Below are 10,733 nucleotides of genomic sequence, written 5' to 3'. Positions count from 1 at the left end.
CGCAACTTCTTCTCCACCGTCAATACAAGGCCTAGACTCCGAATGTTGAACCCTAACAATGTCTCGAATCAGGCAGGATTCATGAATGTATTGACGATTATTATGAACCAGACGGCGGATGAGGCGTCCAAGTCTGCGTGATGAAGAAGAAGTTTGAGACGAATGCGGTGCGGTACAGTTTCAAAACTCTGTACGTTCTGGTTCAGTGCACGCCGGACCTTTCGTCGGCGGATTGCAGAAGGTGTCTGAGCGGAGTGATTGGGGACTTTAGATGGTGTTGTGATGGGAAGATCGGAGGAAGAGTGCTATATCCAAGTTGCCTCGCCCGTTATGAGTTGTATCAGTTCTTTAATTCTTCAACGCCTCTTCGGCCAGTAACGCTGTCGCCTCCTCCGGCTCTACTTTCTCCTCCAAATCCTGGTAAGCTTCATAATTACATGCTTTTCTGATTTCTTTTTTCTAATTAAATAAATTAGATTAAAGTAAATCTATTCATGAAAAGATTAATTACATTGCTGATTTTGGGACCAAAATAGTCATTTCAAACACGACATTAAAGCAGAGGAACAGGAATCTCTTCGCCCTTATAAATGCACGCACACGGTGACTCGTATGATACCCCCAAAAAAAATTTATTATTGTTATTTTAAAATTTTTTTGAGGGGTATTCGTCTATGAAATTACTATAAATGACAACAAAAAATAAATCACTATAAATATTATTTACAAAAACATATATACTTTCCATCTAATTATAAAATTTTGTTTTCAAAAGTCTCATGCTCATGACCAATTAATGATTTAGTTTCTTATAGATTTTTTTTATTGGTATATGAAAGATACGTATATATAGATTGAGGACACAGTCAAAGAAGTAAAAGAAATAATTTTAATTTTTGATGGAAGTAAAAGGTAGAAATTAAATAGCATATCATTTTGTCATAAAATAAAGACCCCGAAACTTATTAAGTTTAAACGTATTTTTTCTGAAAAATATGTATTTGAGATATTTTAAAATATCAAGGGAGGAAGACGAAAATTTATAGGGGAAGCATTTATTCGCTGAAAGTAATAATCTTATTTTAAATATTTTAACATTTAAATTACTTAATAAATTTTATATCCACGAAAAGCGGGTCCCTGCAACTCAGTTTGGAATCATGAGTGAAGAGAATCATATGCGAATGCGAAAAGCAGAAACAACTTCGCTTTTGCCGATTTTGCGTCTTGGTGTTCCGCCGACACCAGTATGGGGTACTTCAAATGATTCATATTAGATTCTGTTCACTCGACTCGAAAAATTGACTTGCTTGGAGGTTAATAAAGACTCAAATGGCTTTTAGCTCTAGCTTCTATATATAGGCTAATTATTTAGAGACATGGTGATAAGGAGTCACATGGAGACGTGGAAATATTCTACATACAGTAAAAAGGAAAAGGCGATTGAGGACTATTTTGATAGCTGTGGCTTCTCCTGTTGGTGCTATGATACTTTTATGCTTCGCCTACTATTTATCAAAGAATCAGATAAAGAAGATACGTATGGCTTTTCTCATGCGAAAATACTGTAAGTAATTTTCATTCCATCTCTTCACTACTCACACAGTTTGGCTAGCTAGCTGAAGAGTGGCGATACTTCTCGTTTGCTTTAATATCTTGGTTAATTTGTCTAGTTGGAAGCGAAAGCAACACTTTAGAGCCTCTGCAATTCAGTTTGGCTACGATTGAAGCAGCGACAAATAAGTTTTCGAAGGAAACTAGTTTAGGTCGGGGTGGATTTGGACAAGTTTACAAGGTGAGAAATGCCGTCGATGTGTAAATATTATGATATTTATAGTATTGGTTATATTGTTTTACCTGTTTAATTTAATCAACTATGACTTCAGGGCATTCTTTCAAATGGTCAAGAGATAGCTGTAAAAAGACTTTCGAAAAGTTCTGGCCAAGGAGCAGAAGAATTCAAGAATGAAGTTTTGCTAATAGCCACGCTCCAGCATAGAAATTTGGTGGCCTTGCTAGGATTTTGCATAGAAGAGCAAGAGAAAATTCTCATTTATGAATATGTTCCCAACAAAAGTCTTGATTACTTCCTGTTTGGTTAGACTCTTCTAAACTCATTTTAACTCAATCGAAATTTATATACGTGCATGCGTGTTATTAATCATTTGACATTCGCTGTCTCATGTATGCTAAAGTTAATTACTTGTTTTCAATCATCTTTATTTAATTTGTCAGTCTAGTCATTAACGATAGCTTTATATATGTATAGGTTCTCAAGAAAGCAAAGTGTTAAATTGGGAGGAACGTCACAAAATTATCGGAGGAGTTGCTAGAGGAATTCTTTACCTTCATGACTATTCTCGGGTTAAAATTATACATCGTGATCTCAAACCGAGTAATATTTTGTTAGATGATGAAATGAATCCAAAAATTTCAGATTTTGGCATGGCTAGGATGGTTGGATTCAATGAAATTGAAGGAAGTACAAAAAAAATTGTTGGAACATAGTAAGTTATAAGATTTTTCCTTCAAACTCTTTTACCTCTATCATGATATGGTTGACTAAACAAAAATAAGCTTTTATGAGAAGCCAACATAAAAGTTCGTCTTTCATTTTTTCCCATTTGAAATGTCCAAGTGTGTTGCTTGTTAGCTATCAGAAAAAGACTTATGATTGACATTTTTATTTTTTCAGTGGTTATATGTCTCCAGAATATGCAATGTTTGGACAATATTCTGAAAAATCAGATATTTTTAGTTTTGGAGTGATAGTATTAGAAATTATTAGCGGAAAGAAGATCACAAGTTCTCCGGCTCAATCTCATGGCCTCCTAAACTATGTAAGTTAATTATTGTAATGTGTTTATTACACTAATATTTCTTTGTAATTGTCTCAAATTTGAGTGAGATTATTTTAACGATATTGTGTGAGATATTTAAAGGGTGGTGATTAAAATAGCTAAGTGTACTGAATTGTTGCAGGCTTGGAATCAATGGAAGGAAGAAAAGATCTTAGAGATACTGGATTCAAATCTAAATGAATCTGAATCGTTGAATGAAGTGGACAAGTGCATCCAAATCGGGTTGTTATGTGTTCAAGAAAATCCAGAAGCAAGGCCTTCTATGGCTACAGTTGTTTCATATCTTAGCAATGATTCAATTCAATTGCCATTTCCACAAGAACCTGCTTTCTTTCTGGAGGGCCACATGGAGCATAGCACCGAAAGCCGAGGATCCATTAATGAAGTATCTATAAGTGACTTCTATCCTCGGTAGGACGAGGCTTTTATTTCATCTTGTCCTTTGCCATCAAGACTCAATTTGCTACCTTGTTAATCAGAGAACAAGTATTTTTATGTTATTGTACCCAAATGATGAGATTCACCATAAATGGTAATGTTGATATTATTATTCAATAATATACTTTCCAATAAAAGGGCGATGACTAAAATAATTAGCTAGACTTAATTGTTACAGGCTTGTAATCGGTGGGGGGATGAAAAGTTGTCAGAGATATAGGATTCGAGGATAAATATTGAATTCAGATCACACAATGAAGTGATTACTACATCGTCGGGTTGTTTTGTATCCAACAAAATCCAAATGCAAAGCCTTTGTGCCTGTCTACAATTGTTTTATATCACAGCAATTATTTAACTCAGTTGTCACTTCCAGAGCAACTTTTTTTTCTTTTTTTTGCATTGTCAAATGGAGCTTACCAATTGATTTGTACGTAAAGAATCATGCTCTACAAATGAAGTCTCGTTGAGTGAATTTTTTCCTCACCAGTAAAATCCTTTTATTTCTGCTTTTTCTTAAATGCAGATGCTCTGTTTGGTATCTACGAGATAAAGTATTGCACAAATTAAATACAAAGATAGAGCCTCTTAATGGACGGCGGAAGAAAAAAGGGGCCAAAAACAAATCCCAATCTGAAATGATCAAATTTATATTGTTATTGCACACATATTTTAAAAACAAAATACAAACCATCAATTCCCAGAGTAGAGAAAAACAAAAGTTGAAGTCTGATCTACTCCGATCTAACGAGGAAATAGTGTACTCTTCGACATTTCATTGATGGAATATTGATTGTGGTTGGCAAGCTGACCCTCCATTTCTGTGCTACTGTTCCATTTGACTGTGTATGAAGAATGCTGGTTCTTGAGGAATTGGTAATTGAATTGAATTATTACTTAGATATTGAACAACTTCATTCATGGAAGGCCTAACTTCTGGATTTCCTTGAACACACAACAAGCCGATATAGATGCATTTGATTATTTCACTGTGTGACCCAGCTTCTGTCAGACTTGGATCCAACATCTCTATCAATTTTTCGTCCCTCCAATGCTTCCAAGCCTGCCATTATGTCAGATCATTAATTCAAAACAGGGCCCTGCTATTAATTTGATTATAGAATATTGTTAACATAAGCTCCAATGACTGCATTGATGCTTATAAAGATGACCACGATGAAAGGTATGACATGATTATTTGAGAAATATTGAAAGTTTCATAGTCACATTACTTAATAGTCCATCAGTATACTGAGAATCAGGATATTCATGACGAGAATTTATATTCTTCTTTCCACTAATAATTTCTAAAACCATCACCCCAAAGTTGAAAACATCTGATTTCTCAAAAAATAGTCCAAACTTAATATATTCTGGAGACATATAACCTCTGCAATAAATACACAAAATAACAAATAAAGATATCTATATATGTTAGAATATTAGCACCAATCAATTTGAGCAAAATCTTGTGCCAATATTTAAATTCAGTAGGAAAGTACAAGTGCAAGAGACACAAGTAAATCTAGAGAAAGACAAAAATAGAAGAAAAAGAGAGAGAACTTACAATGTTCCAACAATTCTATTTGTGTTTCCTCTAGTTTCATTAATACCAACCATTCTTGCCAGGCCAAAATCAGAAATTTTTGGATTCATCTCATCATCTAACAATATTCTGCTAGGTTTGAGATCTCGATGTATTACTTTAGACGTGAATGTTCATGGAGATAAAGAATTCCTCGAGCAATTCCTCCTGTAATTTTATAGCGCTCAAGCCAATTTAACGTTCTTGGCTTTTGTGAACCTATTCATAATTAAATTACTTGGTGAGTACTAAATTGAATGACAGGTATGTTCACCTCCAAGAGTAATGACAGAATGGATAGTACTACTTCTATTCCTAATTATAACACCTCATTTGTCATCCACAAACGAGGTTATAATTAGGATCGGAGTTAGTATATGAATAAAAAAAAATTGAAAAAATGGTAAGATGAGTTTGGTTAGAAGAAACAAACCAAATAAAAAGTAATCCAGACTCTTGTTGGGAACATATTCATAAACAAGTATTTTTCCTTTGTCTTTCAGGCAAAATCCTAATAGTACTGTTCGCACCGCAAGTGCACGGGTTGTCACAAGTAATAAAGTGATGAGTAGAGTATCGTTCCCACGAGGATTTGGTTTCAAAACCCGGTCAAGTATTGATTATCTCACTTTCGCCTAATTTGAGTTACACAAATATATCAAGAGTGAGGGAAAACTATTTTCAAAATTAGAAATTAATAAAAAGGAAAAGAAAAAGTGATTCTTCAACTCCAAGGACAAAAAGGGCCCTAGGATTATTTATCCCCATTGTATTTCAAAAGTATTCAATTAAATCCCCATCATATACTTGCTTCTTAATTATAGATTAAGCTAGCCAAGGACACTAATTTACCTACAAGTGCTCTCTCAAGTCTCCAAATAGGTGTTTAGCTCAATTAGTTCATTAATCTCTCAATTTCTTAATTAAACCCCAATTTTCATTACAAACCTTATATGACTATGTGAGGTTAATGAGTATATCTCTATCTCATTAACAAAACCATCCATTCAACTTGTAAACTTCAAGTTCTCACACAATTTTACCCAAGTTCTACACTCAACCTAGCCCTCTCAAGTATCAATCAAGTGAACCCAACAATCTCATTGATGGCCAATCAACAAGAAGCATTAAGCATAGAGTAAAATCAACATAATCATATCATTAACCACAAATATAAAGGAAAAATGAGTACTTAATCCATACAAGGGTTCAAAATAATCCTAGAATAGAAGCTTAGCTACTCATGTTCAGAAAACAACCATAACTTCAATGAATAACTATAGCCATATCAGAAAAATGAAGAGGAAAGAGGAAGGAGACAGCAAAACCAAAGAAAATGGGTTTGAATCTCTTCAAATCTTCAAATCTTGGCTTCCATAGCTCCAAATGCCTCAAACCCTAGCAGAGCAACCTCCCAAAATGAGCCTCCAAAGGTGAAGAATGGTGAAAAACGGCGCATCCCTCGAATTGTATAGCATATGGAGCCCTAAACACATGCTGTCTTCAAAACGCAGAGTATCAATAATTCTACGTTGCCTACAGCTAAGATTTCTCTTGGCTGCAGCCAATTCCTTTCTGTCTTGATCTTAGCAGCCAAGATTGGCCTTGGCTGCGGCCAATTACTTTCTGGAATGCTGTTGGGTGAGGCCAACAATGCTCTATTTTGCATCTCATCTTTTCTTGCTTTTTCAATGTGTCATGGCTTCCTATGCATCTTTCTAACTTCATGGGATTAATATTTGATTCAAATGGCTCCCTTAGTAAGCTTCAACCACCTAACAAAGTAAGACAAACTATTAAAACCAAGTTGATGAGCTAGGGGCAAAATATTCACAATTAACCAAAAAAATCATAATTTTAGCCCAAGTATCAACTATGCACATTTTCCTATCCTAAATACTTCCAAATATGCATTAATGCACCAAAAAAATATGATAACTAAGGAAAAAGGTGCTAAAATAACATGAATTTCACAAGGTTAACAAGTGCCACCAGGTCTCTATGTTGAAGTTTGGCAATTAATAGAAGAGCTCATTCTTGAATTCTAATAAGCCCTGACTAGAATTTTCTAACAATCTCTTTACAGTTATTTTGCTGCCATCAGGAAGAATGCCCTGAAATCATAAATAATCAGATAATGAGGGAGTTGGAAATATATGCAATTAATGATATACACAAGCACACACGTTGATTTGATCGCATAATTAAGTTACCTTGAAGACTTCTCCAAATCCACCTTTGCCTATTCTATTTTCAGTCAAGAAATTATCTGTTGCATCTTCAATTGTTGCCAAATTGAACTGCAATGACTCTAACATGGCTCCTTCACTTCCAACTATAGATATATGTACATTTCAAGGTAAGTACGCTACAACAACATAGTTTTTCTCACAGTTGACTGAGTTTTCTTTCTTTTTTTTTTCAAGGAAAAAAATAGCATACATACAATTTTTCTTCAGAATCTCCTTATAGCTCTTGCTCCTTTTTCTCTGCCAGTAATAGTAGCCGAAACAAAGGAGCATGATTGAGCCAACAGTAACGGACACCACCGCTATTATAACTGTTCGTGAGTGGTCGTTATCTTCTCCTGAGTAAATTAAATGGGTGTGTACATTCCACAGACAAGAAATGGAGAAGATTTGTGAGCACAAAATTGAGAGCGAATTAAGAATATCAATTTATATTTAGTGAACTATATCTCTGTAAGAAAAATGATTAGATCGCAATTACTTTACCTGGATTTCCTGGGGGACCTGTATCGTCTGGGGGACACGCAGGTGGCACCGAAACAACATTTTTACTGTCATTATGAAATATGTATGACTCAAACCTCAAGTTGAAGCTAGGATTCATGACCTGTCCTCCTTTCTTTGCAGAACAACATGACATGATATTTTGCAAAGCACCTTGTAGACATTTTCCGCAGTCTTGGCTGGACAGGTTTGGAAGTACATTGTGCAAGAGTATACAACGTTTTCCGCTCTACATCGTTGGATTTCATATTTGTTTCAAAATTTTTCACTCCTACATCCTCTGATGCGTTCAACATCACCGCCACCAGATCATTGAATGTATTCCCTAACAGCCGACTGAAGGTCTTTGTTTCATTTTCAAGCATATCCCCACCAGGTTTTGTGTGTATAGGTAGTGTGTCCAGGGTAGAGAAGAAAGAGCGATTGGAATAGCGAAGCATACACATATCATACCATATGATAGCCTCCTTTGAATTGGGACACGAAAAGTTTAGTTGCCCGATTCCCTCATTGACGCATTCATGGCAGAGCTCAAGGGGCACATCTCCCCGACACATGAAGAGGCCGTTGACGGCGTCCCACTTGTTTCCTACGCTGGTGCTGCAGAATCCTTTGCTTTTGGTATTGTTGGATGCCTTGGAGAGTTGTTGAGTGAGATTTCTGAGGTTGTTTAGGTACTGATCGTCGGCTTCGGTGGGCGAGCAGTTGCTGCCTGTAAGATCAGGACGTCCAAGCCCTGTTTAACAACAGAAACAAAATGTTCAGGATTAAGTCATTTTTTTGGGTACAGAAAGGGGCCGAAGCCCAAAACATCAAATAAAAACCAAGACCAAAAGAAAACTCAAAAGCACATCCCGCCTCCTTCCAGGTCCATGCCTGTTTGTCAACCTCAAAAGCTTCTGCTATTTCTGTTGGTATGTCTTCAAACACGCGTCGGGTCTCCCTCCAGTAAAAATGACCAAAATTAACTAAATAAATAAATTCGCAAAAATGTATCTCTCCTTTGACTTTAATCCTTAGTTTGTAAAATGCAAATCAGTAACAACAATTCAAAGCTTGCGTGTATATAAATTTAATACTCCTCTTATCCTTAATGTGAGATATAATTAACTTATTTTAATAGATTAAGAATATTGATTAAATTAATTAATATAATTTTTTTAAAACACTTTAAGTATCTTCTTTAATTTCCTTCCTCCCTCTCCTATTTAATTATTATCGGAAGAATATCAACAGAGTTAATTTAAAAAAAATTAATAAGATCTTATATATAAAATCAATGTTAACTCTTTAATTAGGTCCTATATTAGGGATTGAAGGAGTACTAAGCAAATATATAATCAATCCCCCCAAAAACACCAAATTATTGTGGGTAACAAATTATGCAATTTTTATGAAAATTAAAATTGATTGCTTTAATGTTGGAATGTGAGATTGAAAAGAACGCGTGACACGGTGACACAAAACCATATGGAAAAGTTTTTCAATATCTTTTCGTGGAATCTTAATGATAATAGTTACCATGCATTCCCTAAAAGAGAAAAGGAAAACCGTATTGATATTTATACTTTTTTCCAATTTTTAATCTGGTATATGTTTTTTTTCTCTCAATTAAATCATTTAATTTTATTTTTTCTGTAATATTAGCTCTTATAACTTTATTCTATTAGCATTTCTAGTTTTTATACAAGAGTTAATGAATAAAGCAAATTAAATTAAAGACTTAATTAAAAGGAAAAAAAAACACATAAATAATAAATTGAAAATTGAAAAACGTGAAGGGAATCTCTTTCTCCTCATCTCCTTCTCCCTGTTTTTCTTTTGATGCCGTGCAAAGAAAAGGAAAGAAAGAAAATAGTGACATCACCTTTAGATGCAGTGGAGGGAGGCTGGTCGCCCTTGTAATAAAATCGGTCTTCTCCGAATCTCAAATTGCAGCTCGGACTCTGAATTCTTCCTTCGCGTGTAGTATTTTCTTTCGGAAGAAGATTCATGATGCATATAGACACTTGCTACAGAATTGTTGGGACAGATTCGGCATGCACTGCACAAGAGTGTACAGCGACCCTCCACTAAAGTTTGCTTCTTTTGTTGCAAATTTCTTGGCACCTGACGTCGCTGCCTCCACCACCGCATCATTCAACGTCTTATTTAATTCTGCGTATGCATCAGGGTTTGAATTATCCCTTGTCGGTATCGCGTGCTCCATCCTTGTTTGATTTCTGTCATATGGACTGGATGGAATCCGGCTGCATGGTTCTGATGGGTTAAGAGTACAGCTGGTTATCGGGACCACGGCCACCAACCGGCTGCTAACTCTAGGCAGTTGATCGAGGGTGGAGAAGAAAGAACGATCGGAATAGCCGAGGGAGCACTGGTCGTACCAGATGACTGCCTCTTTGTTGTAGGGACACTTTGAGGCTATTCGATTTATGGCGTCCTGAACGCAATCTCGACAGACCTGAATGGGGACGTCACCTCGCCACATGAACTCTCCATATACGACGTCCGCATAGCTGGTGATGAAAAATTTGGGAGTATCACCGCCGGCAGCCTTTTCATACAAGATACCGAAGAGAGTGTCAAGGTTGAACTGGTAGAGGGGCTATTGGAAGTGAAGTTTTTATTGATTGTGCAGTTGTGGTCAAAGTAAGCCGGGATGTCAACTTCAGAAGAAGCCAGATCGAAGGAGGAGAGAAGCAGAAAATAGGATAGCAGTTTCAGAAATGGCATATCCATCTTCCTACCCAATGCTTCTGCGTGCGTCTTCACGGCTTCTGCTAAATAAAGTGAAGCAAAGTTTTCACGCGGTTGGACCTCTAACGCTACAACCGCATCTTCCCATGTTCTTCCCTTCTCATTATTGTTACTATTATTTTCCTTTTGATTGAAGTTTTAAATGAAACGAGAAGTATTTTCTATTGTTTATATATGATACTCCTCCCCCCCCAAAAAAAAGCCAATTTATGCTCTTTGTAAAGTATTAAAAGGGTAAATATAATCTTTAGTCCCCCAACTTTGCCTTCATTTTGGTTTTAGCCCTTCAAATTTCAAACAATAGGTTTTGATCCCTCTAGGGGCAAAATTGTCCAAGTT

The 10,733-nt window shown here is 35.9% G+C and overlaps 2 protein-coding genes and 1 long non-coding RNA gene across 3 annotated transcripts; 1 reads left to right on the top strand and 2 right to left on the bottom strand.

Moving 5' to 3' along the window:
• Window positions 1-140: 140 nt before the first annotated feature.
• On the top strand, window positions 141-3,276 carry LOC114725422 (cysteine-rich receptor-like protein kinase 10). The gene is made up of 7 exons (XM_028911940.1): window positions 141-420; window positions 1,427-1,567; window positions 1,674-1,795; window positions 1,887-2,097; window positions 2,270-2,507; window positions 2,696-2,840; window positions 2,983-3,276. Exons 1-7 carry the CDS (start codon window positions 141-143, stop codon window positions 3,274-3,276), a joined length of 1,431 nt encoding a protein of 476 aa, XP_028767773.1.
• Window positions 3,277-4,125: 849 nt separating this feature from the next.
• On the bottom strand, window positions 4,126-4,967 carry LOC114725421 (cysteine-rich receptor-like protein kinase 6). The gene is made up of 3 exons (XM_028911939.1): window positions 4,867-4,967; window positions 4,527-4,689; window positions 4,126-4,362 (listed from the first exon to the last, which is right to left on the bottom strand). The coding sequence occupies exons 1-3, from the start codon at window positions 4,953-4,955 to the stop codon at window positions 4,126-4,128; spliced, it is 489 nt and encodes a 162-aa protein (XP_028767772.1). The 5' UTR covers window positions 4,956-4,967.
• Window positions 4,968-7,339: 2,372 nt separating this feature from the next.
• Window positions 7,340-10,128, bottom strand: LOC114725436 (uncharacterized). The gene is made up of 3 exons (XR_003738417.1): window positions 10,050-10,128; window positions 9,704-9,709; window positions 7,340-7,349 (listed from the first exon to the last, which is right to left on the bottom strand). It is a non-coding gene; the product is annotated as an uncharacterized LOC114725436 (long non-coding RNA).
• Between the last annotated feature and the right edge of the window lie 605 nt (window positions 10,129-10,733).

Source organism: Neltuma alba, unplaced genomic scaffold (assembly GCF_004799145.2).
Source record: "Neltuma alba isolate B1F8T4 unplaced genomic scaffold, ASM479914v2 tig00012252_pilon, whole genome shotgun sequence".
Lineage (NCBI taxonomy): Eukaryota > Viridiplantae > Streptophyta > Magnoliopsida > Fabales > Fabaceae > Neltuma > Neltuma alba.
Note: the sequence above shows the minus strand (reverse complement) of the source record. Positions and strands in the feature narration are given on the sequence as shown.

Coding starts and splice junctions, on each gene's coding strand:
- LOC114725421 (XM_028911939.1), bottom strand. CDS start 4,955: ATGAATCCAAAAATTTCTGATTTTGGCCTGGCAAGAATGGTTGGTATT. Junction 4,690..4,866: donor AATAGAATTGTTGGAACATT/GTAAGTTCTCTC, acceptor TATTTATTGCAG/AGGTTATATGTCTCCAGAAT. Junction 4,363..4,526: donor CTGATGGACTATTAAGTAAT/GTGACTATGAAA, acceptor ACATAATGGCAG/GCTTGGAAGCATTGGAGGGA.
- LOC114725422 (XM_028911940.1), top strand. CDS start 141: ATGAAGAAGAAGTTTGAGACGAATGCGGTGCGGTACAGTTTCAAAACT. Junction 421..1,426: donor ACTTTCTCCTCCAAATCCTG/GTAAGCTTCATA, acceptor TTCTACATACAG/TAAAAAGGAAAAGGCGATTG. Junction 2,098..2,269: donor TCTTGATTACTTCCTGTTTG/GTTAGACTCTTC, acceptor ATATATGTATAG/GTTCTCAAGAAAGCAAAGTG.